This window comes from Borostomias antarcticus (genome assembly GCF_949987555.1).
Source record: "Borostomias antarcticus genome assembly, chromosome: 8".
In the NCBI taxonomy this organism is placed as follows: domain Eukaryota; kingdom Metazoa; phylum Chordata; class Actinopteri; order Stomiiformes; family Stomiidae; genus Borostomias; species Borostomias antarcticus.
The window spans coordinates 22,852,992-22,871,674 of NC_140241.1; the positions used below are offsets into that span (position 1 = coordinate 22,852,992).

The window sequence follows — 18,683 nt, forward strand, 5'->3', positions numbered from 1 at the left end:
ACTCTCCAAAAAAGAGAGAAAAAAGAGAGAGCTTTGTAGAACCATTAGTTCCAGTAGTGGAACCTCTTTTCTGAGTATTTTCCGGTCAGTCAGAATCCTTTTTAGTTTTTCCATATGAAACCCTGTAAAAGGTGCCGTTTCAAACCCCAAATAGTTCTGCCCGACCTGAAAAACGGCCTCTATTTGGACCCAGAGGGTTCTCCTCCAGGGACAAATGGTTCAAGGTAGCACTCGCTTTTTTGGAGGGTGTTTATAGCTCCTGTCAGAGGGGCTGAGGTGCATGGTTACTAAACCCCCCCATCGTCCCCATGGCTACTAACTGGCCTATAGGGGGACAGCCTGCTGGAGCTTCCTGCATTCTAGCCGCTGCTGGCTTTTCTCCATCTTCCATATCTCACTGAGCCCCTGCTGCTTTGTCTTCTACATACACATGCATATACTCTCACACACACACACACACACACACACACAAAAACAAACAAACAAACTTAGACACAGAAACGCACACGCATAAACACACTCACAAACATATAGACACACATACACACGCACACACACACACACATACACACACACAAACACACATACATAAACATACAGACACACACACACACATACTCAAACACACATACATAAACATACACACACACACACACACATACAGCCTTGTGTAAAAGTACAGAAGCTACTCTCTGTCACTGCGGAGTCCCGGAGAGTTCAGCAAATGTGATATTCTGGCCTGCTCCATAATGCATGGCATTTACGGTAGAGACAGATCTCTGTCTCTGCTCTCTCTCGCACTACTCTGCTCTCTCCCTGTTCCTCTCTCTTCTCTCTCTCCGTCTCTCCCTCTCTCTCTGCTTTCCCTCCATCATGGTCAGTTCTTCATTTTGTTTTCTCCTACAGTAGGTTGTAAACCCTATTTTGCAGTAAATCATTCATGTCTTGTACGCTGTGTGTGTGTGTTCTATATCTTGATATGAGTGTGAATGTACTGTACTACTCAGCAGAGGCAGGGGATGTGTTGTAACATGTTTGTGTGTGTGTGTGTGTCCCTCCCTGCAGTGACAGTGTGTCCAGCGTGGGGTCCCTAGGTACCGAGGATGTGGGTGAGGGGATACGCCATTGGCTAGGAGTTCCCAGGGGAGGGGGCCGAGGGGGCTCCCCCCACAGTGGCAGTACCATCAGCAGCCAGGGAGGGCGCCAGTCTGTCGCCGACACCATGAGCACCTACAGCTTCCGGTGAGCGGGTTTGGGCTTTCACCTCGGGCACATTCCCCCACCTGCTGGTTTTGGCATTTTGATCTGTCCAGTTCGTTTGGTTAAAAATGTCCCCCGCCCCCCCAGGTCCTGTGTGGACCCGGATGAGGATGACGGCTCGGAGCCCAGGGGGGTCGGCGCCCGGGGGTCTTCGGGTCTGGGTCGAGCCACCTCCTCCTCCGCCCTCTCGGAGCTCCTGGAGGGGCTCCGCAGGCGCCGGGGGGGGGCCGACACCGGTGATGGGGGGGGCAGCACCATCTCCCTGCCCGTCTACCAGACCACCGGGGCCTCCAGCATCCGCCGCCGGGCCTCGGCCCTCTCCCTGGGCCCCGAGGACCTCCAGGAGCCCAGGCCGGGCCCCGGCATCCTCAAGCCTCCCTCCCCGCTCCTGCAGCGTGCCGCCAGCCTCCGCTCCCTAGGCGAGCCCCAGGCTTCCTCTGCGGCCTCCGCCCCCAGGGCCTCTCGCTTTGGCGGCGCCTCCGACTCCCTCTCCGCCCTCCCCTCCCTCCCCCGCCTCTCCTCCCTCTCGTCCCAGCGCCCGCCTTCCCTCGCCATCCCCGAGGAGGACGCGGACCACGACCACGTCCGCCGCTCGCCCCAGCCAATCAGGCGGCGGATGCTGGGCAGCGTCATCGGCGAGGGCGGCGGCGAGGGCTCCCTGGGCTTGGAGCCCCTGGTGTTCCAGAACCGCCGGCTCCTCGGGGACAGCGGCCGCGACGACGACGACGCCGGATCGGACTTCCTGCCGGCAATGCGCAGGGCCCAGTCTGCCAGCAGCCTGGCCGGGTCCATCAGGGGCAGCGGCCGCAGGGCCCTCAGCGTCCACTTCGGGGAGCTGCCCCCCTCCACCCGGAGCAGGAAGGGCTCGGAGAGCGACTCCAGCAGCTCGGGCGGCTCCGGGGGCGGGTCCCAGGACGGCGGGCAGCGGCGCCGGGGCCCCCAGGGAGAGAGGCTGGAGGCGGAGGGCAGCGAGGGGGACGTGGCCTCCGTGATGAAGAAGTACCTGAGGAAGACGGAGGCCGACTGAGGACAGAGGGTGGGTAGACGGCGACGTGAGACGCATGCGAGACACACACACACACACCGATCGAGGTCGGCCTTGGCACAAAACACCGACTGCCCTGGCATTTCTTTTACCGACGTCTGCCGATCTTACAATGACCCCTTTTCTTTTCTGTTCCACCCCGTCTTTGTCCCTCCCTCCCTCCCTCCAGCCCGGCTGAGACCAGATCTCAGCTGTAGCGCCCGCGCACCCCTACTGGGAAACACTCGACCCAAAGAATCGACGAAGCAAGATACTCCTTCTCAAGCTCGTGTGTAACCATGCAGAGAAGATGAACACTTGCATGGCAATATTTTCAAATGTTGATTATGAGCAGTTTGTACATGAAAAAATAAAGACAAAATGGAATCTTGTTGATTCGCGGTTTTGTGAACTTGCACAACGGACACTTAAGATTTGATCTGTGCTGCATTGTAGACCACCTTGTAACATACTGTAGAATCTCTAGAAGTATCAAAGTGCTGACCCGACCCGAGAGTCGTGTGCAGAGACCGCATCCTTCGTCCTCTCCCATCTGCTCACACCTCCCCGGCACCCAGAACCAGTTCACCTGGAGTTGGACCCACCTGTCCCTGTTCCCCTAGAGTCCCAGTTCTGCTGGAGTTGAAGCCAGCAGCAGGACTACAGCCGATGCAGTTTTGCAAGTGTAAATGCTTACATAAGCTAAATTTTAATTATTCTTTCTGACTTGATTCCCACTAAAGCATGCAGAACACTGAAAGTTAATTATTGCTGACAAGCCATTTCATTTTAACCACCCAATTGAAATTTATTTTTGTCTGCATTCATAAACAAGAGTACAAAACTACATTTGTATACTCACAAATATCAGTTGAGGAAACTCCACAACTAAGATCCCTGCAGTCTGCAACAGCTGTAAGTTGAAACTACTGCTTATGCCTACCCTTATTACAACTCGTCTTAAATACCCCCAGAACGTAATATCAAACTTTAATCAAAACAAAAGCTCAAGAACCAGAAGACAAGCTTATATTGCCAAGCTTCGGTTTTCTGCTGGTTCATGACGCGGTCGAGAATGAAATGGCTTCTTGTCACTAGTACTGTAGGTAAGGCAGAACCTAGTCATTCAGGCTGATGAGTCACATGACTCAGATTAGTCAACTATGAATATAGGGACAAAAGAGAAGTTCTTCCAAACAATTTATTCACAATAACACAAGTGAGTTTTTAAATAACCAGGTTTAATAACAGCTTGAACTACGCATGAATGAACTGCGAGGGGGGGTTGTCAGATGAACGAGTAGGCCATGTGGCGTCACACGCCGACTGACAACTCGCCTGCTGGGATCAGTTCTTCTTTCTGCCTCTCCCCTTCCCCTGGGACAGAGTAAGACATCAGTAAAACACCAGCCAGCCGTGACTCCATTACAGGTCAACACAGCCTCTCAAAATGGCGGCCGAAATAGTTATGCTCAGGGAGGGTGTCTTAATGGCCCAGCCCTCATTCATACCTTTTTGGGGGGGTTCTCCTCATCTGAAGCAGGCCTAGGTGTGAAGGGGGGGGGGAGACGGGGTCAGTTTCACAAGATTGATTAGATGACTTGCATCACTCATCTAGAAAGCACTCCGAGGGAAATGTAATTTTAAAAGAAAGACGAGGTGCACAGAAACCACTGGGTAGGTTAATGTCTTCTCATCCCATGTTCTCATCCCATTACTCTGCCATTAGTCAGCCCAGCGTGATGTCACTTACCCGTCATCCTCTGCCTCTGGCTTCTTTCTCTGGGGAATGAGGTCATATCCTGTTAGTCATAGGTACCTTCTCAACTGTATTTAGATCCAAGACATCAGGTTCCCCCAATGTTTTGAAAAAAGGGTGCAAGGAAACACTCGCGATTCAGTAGGCCTAGTGTCCCCATCTCCAATGACGAGCTTAACAAGACGGCAGACAAAGCATAATGGCTTCAGGATAATTTAAATCAAAGGTCCCTTTACCTTCCCTGCAGCAGTTCCATTCTTAGCGGCTGGTTTCTTTGCGGCCGTTTTCTTAACTGGCTTCGGAGGAGACTCCTCAATGTCCTCCTCCTCTTCCTCGACGTCCTCCTCCTCTGCCAAGTCCTCCAACTCCTCATCCGCGATCTCTTCATCGCTATCAGATACATCCTCCACTGGACAAACATGAACAAGATTGTGTCAGACATTTCCATCGCTTAGCCTATTATTTTAACAGTTCGAGAAAACGATCCGATTCCAACTTACAGGCCACGTGTTCTCCGCAGACGTAAACGGGGCCTGTGCCACTCTTCAGCCTGAACGTCACTGGCGGGAACAGGTCTATACCGGACAGATTTACCTGCAGGCGTCGAAATGGAACATTCATTCATACACAGCGACCACCGATAGGCTACAATGACCCGTGTATGAAGGAGAAATGAGTTACCGTGGGCATGCCGTTGGCGTGTAAAGTCGCCATGGGGAAACTCTTCCCGTTCTCCGGTTCACCCGTTATCAACTCGACGATGTTAAACTCTCCTTTTGCGCCTTCGCCAAGGCACATCTGTGGGGCAGGTAGGTTAGTCAAACTACTGGCGTTTCGCTTTCCAGGCTATGCAGGTTAGTCAAACTACTGGCGTTTCGCTTTCCAGGCTATGCATTCCTACTTACGGTTCTCAGCGCAAGTTGGTGTTGGTGGTTTGTGTCATCCGTCTTGAAAGTTGTTTCTTTGTTTGTATCGCTTAGCTCGCAACCTTAAACAAATAGGCCTAAGGTTAGAAGTAGGCCTAGACTAGCCTACGACGTACGCATAGCAATGGTGCCACGTGTGTGCATGGTCCAGAGTTTACTACGGTGGCGAAAATGAAGGCCACTTCTAAAGTGAACACATAGGCCTAGGCTACTAACACCTACCCCACAATGTTGATAAGGGCTTGTCCGTTTTGTTCATGTCTGATGTCGGTTTCTACAGCACCTGATGAAGAAGAGCACGCATTGGCGTCAGTTCCGACACTTGCTTGGAATCGTCTTAATTTACTTGCCCTATTTTTAAGCGGTGTGTTCATCCGCGTGTTAGTAGCATGATATTTAGACCAATCAGGAGTAGGCGAGTAGCCTATGCAAATCAGGAGGCAGGCTAGGCAGGCTAAACACAGGTGTAATTGATCAGATTAATTATGGTCCAGTTCTAATTAGTGTATCACAGCCAAATGGGACGGGGCCATAATTTAGTGTGGCTGCGGTGAAAGGGCCTATCTTTAAGAGCTGCATGCTTTACACCATATGGGTGTGATGTTCACTAAGACATATGGTGTGTGCGTGTTATAAATGTCGAGGTATGAAAATTTCACATCACTATTATATAATTAGGCCATATGATTGTAGTGCTTATCATGGTTATCAGTATTTTCGTGGCATTGTTAAAATGGGCTGAAGATTGAAAATTGAAAATTAGCAGCACTATGCACTTTTTGTTTGCATAAACATTAACATTTGGTTGATGCTGAACAGTATTTATAGTGAGTTTTTCAAAGCGCTGAAATCAAAAACGGTTTTAGTGATAATTTTGTAGAGATGTAATGATTTTATTTTATTTGGTTCATCATTATACCGTTATCGTACATCCTAGTGTGTGTGTGTGGTGTGTGTGTGTGTGTGTGTGTGGTGTGTGTGTGTGTGTGTGTGTGTGTGTGTATGTGTGTGAGAGAGAGAGAGAGAGAGAGAGTGTGTGTCTGTGTGTGTGAGAGAGATGCAGACGGCTCTGATGTAGGCTATATTTAATCGCCTATCACCCATAGGCTCAGACCGCTCTCTGTTGGAAGTGAGTGGATAGAACTCAAGCTTCATTTCAGAGTAGAGGCTAAGCAACTTTTGATTTTGAAACAACGTTTTCCAGTATTACGAGAGGGCGCACATTTTAAGCCCTTTTCTATCGTTCTTACCAGATAAGGTAGCCAACTCCGGCAATGATTGAGCATAGGCCTACCCTTTCTCATCACCAACTCCATTTCAGCTGCACATTCGAAGAGTAGACTTTATTATTTCCTCTGATTGCATTTCTGGCACATTTATTTCACCGTAGGCTAATGTTCTGAGAGACCTGGAATTACTTAGTAGCCTAGTCAGAATTTTCGCAGAACGATAATTGCTTGATAATGGACAGTAGGCCTAGGCTATTTCAGATGATTGAGATGATTAGCGGACGATTATGTTTGACTGGTGTAACGCACGCTGAGTTGAATAATTTACGATGACTGATTGCCTATGATGAAATTGAGGAATACGAAGCTGGACTAAATCATGAAGAGAAAAAAATCAAGATAAAGAAAAAATATTTAAATCTACAATGAAAATCAGTTACAGTCCCTAATGTCAAGCCGGAAATGTTAGGCCCAATCCCATAGTGGCGCGCAGAGACGCCCGTCTCCTTTTAGACGGTGCTGCATATAGACTCCAAACGTGGGAGGTTGAAAAATAAACAACAAGCACTGTAGATGAGATATTAAAGATCGACATCATATCCAGTTTCCACGGTTTCCTCGGCCTCCGGGTGACTCACGCGCACATGCTGCCTTCTGTCTACAGAGCGAAGGCGGCGCGTGGGCTGGGACGAGAGAGCCCTAGCGCTAGAGTGGGGGGGGGGGGGGACGGGAGCGAGGAGACGCTGGAGACGACATTAGAGAGGAGGGAGAGGGGTCGGGGGTAATCTTGTGTTGTCCTTATTTCGCATCCATTTCCGGACTCGGTCTCCCTTTTGCCCCTGAGGACAGCGAGCGAAACCAGGAGTTCAATTGAATCAATAGGACTGCTGAATGACCTCCACAGTATAACGCACATTAGTGTGTGTGTGTGTGTGTGTGTGTGTGTGTGTGTGTGTGTGTGCGCGCGTGTGTGTATGTAACAGCTGATATGTGGTTATCTACTGCGACTGACCTCCGCACCTTGTCCACAAGAGAGGGGGAGAGAAATTGGGAGAGTGAGAAAAACAGACAGAAAGAGCAGGAGACAGGGAGATAAAGAGGGATGGAGAGAGAGAGAGAGAGAGGGAGCAGGGGGCAGTCACTGTGCAGCGAGGTTCACTGCAGAGGCTTACTGTAGCCCCTCTTCCATGTGGCTTGTAAGCACTCACACACTCACGTTCACGGCAGGAGAGTGCGGAGACGGGATAGAGACCGGGGAGAAGGAGAGGGGGAGGGGCTAGAGAGAGAGAGAGAGAGAGAGCATAAGAAAGAGACAGAAAGACAAAGGAAGGCTAGAGGAAAGATGCGAGTCTCTCCCAGAAATAACGAGCACATCTTGTCGCTTCCAGCACGCTAATCTGTTTGTCGTGGGCTATCAGAGATGAAAGGGAGGGAGAGAGAGAGGGAGAGGGAGAGAGAGAGGAATGGAGGAGTTAGCACTGTGTTCTGCTGATGTACAGACAGCCTCAGGACTCACAACAGGAATCACGTACACACTCATACAAAAACACACACAAACACACACACACACACACACACACACACACACACTATTATGTCTAGGATGAAGAACACCCTCTTGTAGGCTACTTACAGTGAAGCAGTACTGCATAGTTAATGGATGATCCGGATGGATATAAAACGCTACTGCTGCTTCCTGTCTCATCAGGACCACTGGTGCCCAGAGAGTGTGGGTACACAAACAAGGCTGCTATGTAGTCCCCTCTGAAAAGGTTCCAGATAGAACCATTTTCAGGTCCGTAATGTTCCAGACAGACCACTTTTCAGGTCAGAAAGAACCATTTAGGGACCTCAAAAGGGTTCTGGATGGAACTTTCAGATGGTTCTTCTGTTTTCTGTTGTTATTATGGCTCTATATAGCATCTTTCGTTTTCCAAAAAGTGTAGGAGTCCCTGGCACTAGTGTTTCAGCACCATGGACAGCACCCAATGTACATGAGATAAATCCTGCGTGTGTGTGTGTGTATGCGTGTGTGCGTGCGTGTGCATTTGTTTGTGTTTGCATGAAGACAAGCTTGTGCAAGCCTTGGGTTGCAGTAATGAAAACTATGGCGTTCAACTTAGTGTTAATCACGACTATCTCACACACTCTCTGCATCTCTCTTTCTCTCTCTCTCTCCCTCCCTCTCTCTCTCTCTCCCTCTATGTCTCTCTATCTCTATCCCTGCATGAGAGGGGTGCAGTCTGCCGAGATGGAGTAGGAGTGAGACTGAGGGAGACAGACAGATGCTGTAGCTCTTAATGTGATACACTGTGTTGGTTTTCATGATCTGCGGTTGCATAAGTTGGCCCTAAACCCCAAACAGACTGTGACTGTCCTCTATCTGCTTTCATCCTCTCAGTGCTCAGAGCAGGCGCTCACTGAACAGTGTGTGTGTGTGTGTGTGTGTGTGTGTGTGTGTGGATGCAAGCAGAAACACAACAGAATATTGCCATGGATACAGGTATTTGCCAAGGGTAAGTGAATGCCAAGGGTCGGAAGTGTTCACACACGCGCACACACCCGTGCACATACATACACGCACACATGCACACACACACACACACACTGGGTCACCACAGTTACCAGTCATTCGCAGCACTAATTCCCATTACTAAGAAAGACGACCTTAGCTAGAATTCTGACCAAAACTCTTGGAAGTATAACTTTGTATTGAAGGCTATTGTTACTGGGTGGGGGGGGGGGGGGGGGGGGGGGGGGGAGGGGCATAAACAAAATATGTGTGTGTGTGTGTGTGTGTGTGTGTGTGTGTGTGTGTGTGTGCGTGTGTGTGCGCGCGCGTGTGTGTGTGTGTGTGTATGTATGCATGTGTGTTGTTAGGGACAGAGAGAGAAAAAGGGTGGTATGAAGTTTAAACCCTGGGTTTAGAGCTGCTACAGTGGAACACAGCTACTTAAATGAATTATCAAACAGATTAGATGGGTCTAAAATCTCCCCCAGGCTCATTCTTTCTCCTTCCATCTCTCTTTCTCTCTCGCTGCCTCTGTCTCTATCTCTTTGGAGACTCATTAAACTAAGAAAAAATAATCCTGATAGGATGTTGAGCAATAACAAAAATGTGTGTACTGTGTGTGTTTACGTGCGTGGGCGTGTGAGAGAGGGGGAGAGAGAGAGAGTGAGAGTGAGAGAGGGGGGGGGGGGTCAAAGAGGCACAGATAGAGGATGTGCTGAGGAGCAGCGGGGCAGAGCGGTCCAGGCATCAGTGGGAGACGCATATTGCGGAGTTCAGTCGAGGGGAGGCATGACATGTGGCGCGTGGAGAGAATACACTGATCCTCACCGCGCGAGGAACATTAGAAAAACAAGCAAGCGCACGTCTTTTCTCCCAACTGCAGCGCGCGCGGAGCTATAGTCGCCTCCGCGCTGACCGTGGTAGCACAGCGTTTACCCTAGACCAACCGATTCTCCTCGCACATATTTTGTTTAGAAGGTATCTGGACCAGTTGTACCGCCATGCCGCCGGCTGCTCGCTCGGGCGGGTACCGAATCCCGAACCTCTTGTCGGCAGCAGTGCTGTATCTGCTGTGGATAGGCGTCGCTGCAGAAGGACAAGGTAATGGTGCGTAAACTTTTTTTTTTTATTGTGTGTAGACAGACGTTTGTGTATTCCTATGTCGGAGGGGCGATAGACTCGTTTTTGTTGTCTATATCCTACCGTTTCCCCTGGCTCTTATCCAGTCGGAATGACTGGAACTTAGAGGCTGTCGTTGTTTCAGTTCAGTTTATCCTTAGCAGATTTGTCTGTATCCTCTTATCGTGCGTGGGAGAGAGATGCACGAAATAGATACCCTACCGCAAGTAGGCTAAAAGTCCTATAGAGAGAGACGGGATGCGGAGAGGGTTCGTGCGTTTGTGAGAGTAGGCTATGCGGGGATGCTGAACGATCGGATGGCGTAAACAATGCTCACAAAGACGTGCGTGTTTGTTTGTGTGTGTATGTGTGTGTGTGTGTGGGGGGGGGGGGGGGGGAGAGAGAGAGAGAGAGAGCAGGCCTGACTGGAGGGGATAAATCAGAGGCTATCACTCGACACAATCCGGGGATTGAATCAGCCGCCAGGGATGTCAGCCGGGGCAGTTTCTGTGTGGTTGATGAGCCCATCTAATTAGACCGTGTAGAGTGTTGGCTGGGGCTGCGCTGACGCCCCCCCCGTCTCTCTCCCTCTCTCTCTCTCCCTCTCTTTCTCCCTCTCTCTCCCTCTCTCTCTCCTTCTCCCTTATTCTCTCTCTGTCTCTCACTCTCTCTGTCCCCCCCTCTCTCTCTTCCTCTCTCCCCCCTCTCTCTCTCCCTCTCTCCCTCTCTCTCTCTCTCTCTCTCTCTCTCTCTCTCTCTCTCTCTCTCTCTCTCTCCTCTCTCCCTCTCTCTCTCTGTCTCCATCTCCCTCTATTTACCAGGCTGATCATACCGCAGATTGTAATGTTAGGGGGAGCAGCATCATTCTTTTTTACAGCTAGGCTATTTTCTTCAATTATTTTCACTCTAGTCCTTTTTTCTTTAATATGTTTTACCTTTCAGATGAATATGGTCAAATTTTTTATTAATTGGGAGTAATGATGTCTTTAGTTTTTTTGCAGTTTGGTTTTATATGAGGTTTCAGCTAGTTTAAATAGCTGTATGAGGCCTCCGGGTTCCCCCCGCGTCATTGGAGAGTTCCAGGGCTGATTCTGGAGATCATCAGCGCCAGTCTGTCTGTTTAACTAAAACACCTTCTGCCTTTTCTCCCTTTCCCCTTCCTCTCTCTCTCTCTCTCTCTCTCTCTCTCTCTCTCTCTCTCTCTCTCTCTCTGTCTCTCTCTTTCTCTCTCCCCTTGCATTCATGCATTCATACCTAGCCTATGTTTGATCTGGAGACACATGGGTCTCGCACACACACACACACACACACACACACACACACACACACACACACACACACACACACATACATATGAGCAGTGTCAGGCATTGACTGGATCGTGTAGTACACAGTCTTCCTCGGAGGCTCTGCTTTTTAATGAGAACTCAGCAGAGACCTGCTGTCCTGCTATCATTATCACAGCCGTGCTCTCTCTCTGTGTGTGTGTGTGTGTGTGTGTGTGTGTGTGTGTGTGTGTGTGTGTGTGTGTGATGTGTGTGTGTGGTTAGACCACCATGTTTCAGGACATTAATAAAGATCAGACAGATACCCAGACAGGTACCAGCATGTGTGTGTCTGGGTGTTTGTACATGGGTGTGCGTGTGTGTGTGTGTACGTGTGTGTGTGTGTGTGTGTGTGTGAATGCTTCTTTGGGAGAACCTCATAGCCCTGTAGAGTTGTGCTGTAACAGATCATATTTCATACACCACGCTGTGAGGTCTACAGGCCCACTCAAAACAGCAGGGAGGAAACGGGATGGGTTTCAGCATGGCCTCTCTCCTCTTCTCTCCTCCTTTCCTCTCCCCCTCCCCTCCCCTCCCCTCCTCTCCTCTCCTCCTTTCCCCCTCTTCTCTCCTCCCCTCCCCTTCCCTCCTCCTCTTGTGTCAGGTCTGTTTTGTATTCTGTAAAACGTATTCATCTTTCTCCTCTCAGCACATAATCTCTGTTCCCCTAAACCTCCCTAGTGCTCTCTCCCTGTCTCTCTCCTTCTCTCTCCCTGTCTCACCCCCCTCCCTCTCTCCCTCTCCCTCCATACCTCTCTCCCTCTCTCTCCATGTCTCTCTACCCTCTCTCTCTTTCCCTCTCTCTCCTGTGTGTGAGTGGGGGAGTTTTGGGGGTGTTGTGGTTAGCTTATTTTTAAGAGTACATATTTTTATGTTGAGTGTTTTGTAAGGATGTCTCAATAAAGAGCATCAAAAGCCTCTCCCTGTCTCTTCTCTACCCCTCCCTCTCACTCACTCACTCACTCACTCTCCCTCTCTCTCCGTCTCTCTCTCTCACTCCCTTTCTCTTCCCTGCTCTCTCTATCTCTCTGTATCTGTATCTGTCTCTGTGTGTGTGTGTGTGTGTGTGTGTCTTTCTCTGTCTCTCTCCCACTCTCTCTCCCTCTCTCTCCCGCTCTCTTTCACTCACTCACTCACTCTCCCTCTCTCTCTCTCTCTCTAACTCACTCACTCACTCTCCCTCTCTCTCCCTCTCTCTAACTCACTCACTCACCCTCTCTCTCCCCTGCTCTCTCCCTCTCTCCCTCTCTCCCTCTCTCTCTCTCTCTCTCTCACTCTCTCTCCCTCTCTCTCCCCCCCCTCTCTCTCTCTCTTTCTCTTTCCCCCTCTCTCTTCCCCTCTCTCTCTCTCTCTCTCCCTCTCTCTTTCTCTCTCTCTCTCTCTCTCTCTCCCTCTCTCTTTCTCCCCCTCTCTCCCTCTCTCCCCCTCTCTCTCTCTCTCTGTCTCTCCTCAGTCCTGCTTGTTTCTCCCTCAGTCATGGTGAAGGGAATGGAGAGGAACGGTTAGAGGAGAGTGTTTCCTGCAGATGGATCACTGTGGTCTCGCTGACCCACTCACAGGGCTCTGAACTAAGTCCTGCGTAGAATGGACCCGTGTTATCTTGCATCTGCATGGCTCCTGGATATCAAAACCATGTATATACATGCGTGTGTGTGCGTGTGTGTGTGTGTGTACAGTGTGTGTGTGTCTGTGCGAGTGTGTGTGTGAGAGAGATAGCAGAGAGAGAATACAATGTTTGATTTAAATTAGTTTTAAGCCCCAACAGCCACTTGGAGCAAAAAGCAGAAAGATAAGGAGAGAAAGAAATATAAGACTTTATTACTTTCTATTTTAAATGTAAATCATTTCCTTGCAGGCTCGCTTGAAAAAAACAGAGCCGGGTTTCGATGGACAGCGCTTTCTCTCTGCCCTTTAGAAGTAATACAATAGAGAAAGCTATTCAGAGAGGCAGTCAAGCTGTCCTAATCAGTAGAGCAGGTGGGCTTAGAGGATTTAGAGAAACATTTCATCCAGCGCTCCTCTGAAAATGAGATAGGGATTAGGAGGTTGGCTCCTTGACGGGGCCCTGGATGAAGTGCTTGTGCGACCGCTCACGAGCGCGGTTCACGTCAGGCCCTTTGACGTGCGTCGCGTCCCCGTGACGTCCCCGTGACGTGAAGGTACGGCGCCGGTGATGTCTGGCTGCTCTTAGATAATCTGCTGTCCAACACTCTCCCACACACAGCCTGGGTTCCGGCCTTAAACCCCGTCTGAGTACGCAAGATATAGTCCTAGAGAGAGAGAGACAGAGAGAGAGAGAGAGAGAGAGGAGGATGATTGTGCCACTTTAGCCTTTAAATATGTTGCAAGTCGCCACAGCCATAGGGACGGCCCCTCGTCATTGACCGCATCACAGAGCGAGAGGTGATGTTTTCGGTGGCGTGTGTTGGTTTATTTATATGTCTGTTAGCAGGATTACGCAAAACCTACCAGACCGATTTTATTAAACTCAATGGATGGGTGTGGCATGGGCCAACGTAGAACCCATTCAGTTTTGGAGCGGATCCGAGTCACTCGGCGGGTCCACGAGCTGCCCAAACATGGTCGGCCATTCATTTTTTGGGCTCAGGAGCGAAAATCTTTCCCCATTCATTGTCAGTGGGGGGACTTGAAATGGCCATATCTGGACTTGGGAAGGTCACAGAGACATGGATCTCTGGATGAAACACCATTTCTAGTTATTAATGTTTTGCAATTTTTATTATAGAAATATGCTTATTTATTTTATTCCTTCCCACATATGATTAGTACCATATATTCCATATGATACAGCATTTCTTATGTGTATAATATATTTGTATAATAAGTATAATGTTGTAATCTGTTTTTGTTATTTAATTACAGTAGTTGGTTATATAAGATATTGCTTTGGCAATATTTACTATGTACTTCCTGCCAATAATAGCCTGACACTCAGACTGAGTTGCCATTTCGTTTCACGTCATTATTCAGTCTTAACAGGCTCGCATTGCAGCCGTTCTTCTAGATGGGCGTTGCCGAAGAAGTCCTCAGCGATTGGTTCATCCCCTCACCAATCAGTTTAATTCCATCATCGCATTCAAGGACGCCGATTGGCCTGGTTGGAATTCCAACCGTGTAATCACTCCAGAGACGAGAGCCTCTCCAGACCCTAAATCACATTTAGAAAATTGAGATGCAGGGGCTGGAACCAGGTTATGCCAATAAAGCTTGTTGAATTGAATTGAGAGAGGGGAAGAGAGAGGGGCAGAAACAGAGAGAGAGAGAGAGAAAGGGAGAGACAGAAAAAGAGAGAGAGAGAAAGAGAGAGACAGAAAGAGAGAGAGAGAGAAAGAGAGAGACAGAAACAGAGAGAGAGAGAAAGAGAGAGACAGAAAGAGAGAGAGAGAGAAAGAGAGAGACAGAAACAGAGAGAGAGAGAAAGAGAGAGACAGAAAGAGAGAGAAAGAGAGAGACAGAAACAGAGAGAGACAGAGAGAGAGACAGACGGAGAGAGAGAGAGAGAGACACAGAGAGAGAGACAGAAACAGAGAGAAAGACAGAGAGATGGAGAAAGAGAGAGGGACAGAGAGAGAGAGAGAGACAGAAACAGAAAGAGAGAGGGACAGACAAAGAGAGAGGGACAGAGAGAGAGAGACAGAGAGAGAGATGGAAGGAGCTCCTGAGACTAACCCTGCCTGTAGGTTTGCAGCCTCGGGGGAAGCTGGAAGCAGAGGATCTTACAGGTGTCTGTCTGTCCAACACCGGGGTCGGCCCGCTGACCACAACCATTACACCGGGGTCAGCCCGCTGTCCACAACCATTACCCCGGGGTCGGCCCGCTGACCACAACCATTACACCGGGGTCGGCCCGCTGTCCACAACCATTACACCGGGGTCGGCCCGCTGTCCACAACCATTACACCAAACTGACACCAAAAGCATCAAACCGCTGGCCAGCGTCCATCTAACCCCCCCGCCTGAGTCTCCTCACCAGCTCCGTAGCCGACTCCCGTCCTCATCTCCGCCATCCTCTCTCCCAGATTCCAAATCCTCCTCGTCATCTTCCTCTTCTCACTCCTACAGTAGCAAGTGTTTTGTTTGAATACTGTACATCCACGCTGGGCGATGCTGTTGCTAGCTGTGCTGTCGCCACCCTGTTCCGCCAAAATGACCGTGACCCGCGCTTTGCCGCCATGAGCCATGTGTCAAGGGTTCCAGCTTGAAATAAAATTTAAATAAATAAATAAATAAATAAATGAAATCTTTTTGACAATTTACCATGATGTAGCCTACTCAAAACCCGCACGCTTGCACAAAACTGCCATGGGGAGCCAGCGCCAACTCCAAAATAGGCAAGCAAGCGATTTACGAGTAACTTCAACGGGAAATAAAAGAACTACAGAACAGACACCATTGAATATTACACACAATTTATTTGGATATTTTGATGACTAGAGACGATGTGCCGGATTCAGTCGAACAGATCCCATCCAAATCTCGGAGGTCCCAGATCTTGTTCCGGCAGGATCCGGCACAAGTTAAGCCATGCTTAGCCCCATAGCTCAAGATTATATTCTGTATGGGAATGCGGGATTGCACGGATGCTGCTGACACCCCATCACAAAAGAAGCAATTAACCGCAGCTTAACTTCATGTCTGTCTGTTCTGAACACAGCCTAACTCTGTGTGTGTGGGTGTGTCTGCCTGTGTGTGTTTCTGTTTATCTGCTGCGTGTGTGTGTGTGGGTGTCTCTGCCTGTGTGTATTTCTCTGTAAGGTATGTTTATCTTCTGTGTGTGTGTGCGTGTGCGTGTGTGTCTGTGTGCGTGCGTGCGTGTGTGTGTGTGTGTGTGTCTGAGCTAGCAGCGGTCTAGTGGTCTGGCGCCAGTCTCCTCTCCCTCTGGCATTGAGCTTTGCAGCGAGTCCAGCAGCAGCGCCACGGCGGGGGGACGGATTGTCCTCATCATGGCGGACACCAGCAGGCCAGCGTGAAGGTTATTTCCCTGTGGTTAGCGTTTCCTCCGCGGCTCCGGGGCTCGGCCGGGGCGTCCGGGGCGGGGCCCGTGTAGAGAGGAGGCGGGGCGGTGTGATGATGAACACGGTCTTGAGTCGTTAAGACGAGCCAGACGGGAAGAGGCCCTCGGCCCTCGGCCCCTCCCACTCACAAAGAACCCCCGCACTGGGTTCGATCGATCTCCCGGGCCTTTCTGTGTGGAGTCTGCATGTTCTCCCCATGCTCACTCGGGTTCCCTCCACATACTGTAGAACCCCAATATGAAAACCATGCGGAAGAACAGATCGCTCTCCGGTCCGTCCCTGACCAGGAGTGGACAGAGCGCTGTGATTGGTCCCTGACCAGCAGAGAGCGCTGTGATTGGTCCCCGGGCGTGGCCCCTGCAGGCGCCCGCTGGTCCTGGTGGCCCTTAGAGGAAGGACAGCACAGGATTGGTCAAAGACAGAGAACTCATTTCACCAGGCAACCCTAATATGTGTGTGTGTGTGTGTGTGTGTGTGTGTGTGTGTGTGTGCGTGTGTGTGTGTGTGTGTGTGTGTGCGTGTGTGTGTGTGTGTGTGTGTGTGTGTGTTTCTGTCGCCCATTGCACGCGTGTGTTGGAGTCAAGTTCAAACGAATATGACAAATAAAGATTTGTCTTTATGACAAATAAAGACTTCATCCTCAGTTGGGGCATCAAGTTTCTTGCATCTTCATTTCCATCAGATTCGATTGGATTCAACATTAATGTCATTGTGCAGAGTACAAGTACGAAGCCAATGAAATGCAGTTATCATCTAACCAGAAGTGATATTATTTACAGATAAGTGCTTATTATTTACAGATAAGTATCACAGCGTAAGCGATTCTGTATCTTAATATGACAGTGGAGAGTTACAGTATATAAATATTATAGATATTTTAACATACGTAAGGAAAGGAGAACTGGACATCATCATCACGATGAAGAGGGCAGGGTACCTACAGTACCCCTTCATCAGTGTGTCTGAGCCTGGACACCGGACTGGACCCCCCCCCCCCCCCCCGTCCCCCCCAGGCTGCCATGCCTGCGGTTCCAGTATCGGGAGTGTTTACAAATATTTACACAGTTAATATTTCATATCTCCTCTGCTTCAAAGCCTCAGTTAAGCCTCAGCTCCGGCTTGTCCCGTTAGCTTTGATATCGCAATCCCATTGAAGTATTTTGTTTACTCGCGTTCTATAAACTGCCGGCATGTCTGTGTGTCTGTCTGTTTGTCTGTGTGTGTGTGTGTGTGTGTGTGTGTGTGTGTGTGTGTGTGTGTGTGTGTATGTCTGTTTGTGTGTGTGTGTGTGTGTGTATACAGTATGTCTCCATGTGTGTGTGTGTTTTTTAATTGGACCTTTATTTAACTAAGCAAATTTCTTATTTGCAATAGCAACTTGGCAAATTTCAAAAAGGCTTGAGGGAAAGGGGGAGGGGCTAAAAAGGAATATCAAAAGTTTAATTAAAACCAACACAGTTCAAAGACAGCAGCGCACATCCAAATATTCAACACAGTTAACAGACAGCAGCGCAGATCCAGACGTTTCCAGCACACCTTCTAATTAAATACAACCACATCATCAGGCAATAGGGTCAAAGAGCAACCCAGCGACGACAGAACAAGGGTAGCGTAAGCATGAACACAGACAGGCAGGGAAACGGCAGCAGCTAGAGAGCAAGCGCACATCAAACGTTTACAACACAGAACATCAGGCAATACAATAAAGGAATAAAGAGCTTCAGAAGAACAGGTAGCATACATAAGAATTAAGGCTGACAGGCGAACAAACGGCAGCAGCAAGAGATCAGGTACAGTGGTAAACAGGCCAACATACAAGGGTTATGGAATATTAGAGGTTCAGGAAACAACGGCAAGTGTCCATAATAGAGTCCCTGAAAACTGACTTTGGGTTAAATAGTCCAATTTTAGTGTTTATTTTCTCCAGTCTCTGGTTGCAGCAGTCCGTAAATGAGGTGTGTGTGTGTGTGTGTGTGTGTGTCCCCGTGTGTGTGTGTGTATGATTGATGATGAAGAGAGCGCTGTGCTCGGAGCAGTGCTGATGGCTCCGGCTGTCATGAAGCAAAGTAAACGTGTTTGTCTCTGTCACACCTCAGAAGTCCTTCTCCCTGTGAGCTGCTCTAACAGGAGGACGGATGCATAATTGAACTGGCACTGAGGATTCAGGAGGATTCGAATGCACAAGGCCTTGAACCTCGACAGTAAGCTGCCAGCCCCTGCAAGCTGATGGCTGAATTAATGGGGGAGGTTTAATATGCAGTATTGAATGTGGTGTTTTTTATATGTCCACCAGTCGGGCTGCACTTTCTGTGGGTGTGCGTTTGTGTGGGTGTTTATTTGTGTGTGTGTGTATTTGTGTGAGTGTGTGTTCGTGTGGGTGTTTATTTGTGTGGGTGTGCATTTGTGTGGGTGTGGGTTTGTGTGTAATTGTGTGGGTGTGTATTTGTGTTTGTGTGTATTTGTGTGGGTGTGTATTTGTGTGTGTGTTTGTGT

General features: G+C 49.3%; 2 protein-coding genes across 2 annotated transcripts in view; one reads left to right on the plus strand and one right to left on the minus strand.

Annotated features, from left to right (window-relative positions):
- Window positions 1-2,562, plus strand: part of myo18b (myosin XVIIIB) — a gene marked incomplete at its 5' end in the record, with an annotated part of 29,895 nt that extends 27,333 nt beyond the window's left edge. Inside the window, 3 exons of the mRNA XM_084442716.1 lie at window positions 1,066-1,242; window positions 1,348-2,296; window positions 2,475-2,562. Coding sequence (XP_084298842.1) covers window positions 1,066-1,242; window positions 1,348-2,287 — 1,117 coding nt within the window. The 3' untranslated portion in view covers window positions 2,288-2,296; window positions 2,475-2,562. The remainder of the gene's footprint in view (window positions 1-1,065; window positions 1,243-1,347; window positions 2,297-2,474) is intronic.
- A 1,069-nt stretch (window positions 2,563-3,631) lies between these two features.
- npm2b (nucleophosmin/nucleoplasmin, 2b) lies at window positions 3,632-5,228 on the minus strand (the record flags this gene model as incomplete). Its single annotated transcript, XM_084442533.1, has 8 exons — window positions 3,632-3,661; window positions 3,796-3,829; window positions 4,038-4,066; window positions 4,280-4,452; window positions 4,544-4,637; window positions 4,725-4,841; window positions 4,949-5,031; window positions 5,192-5,228. 8 exons carry the CDS (start codon window positions 5,226-5,228, stop codon window positions 3,632-3,634), a joined length of 597 nt encoding a protein of 198 aa, XP_084298659.1.
- Window positions 5,229-18,683: the final 13,455 nt, after the last annotated feature.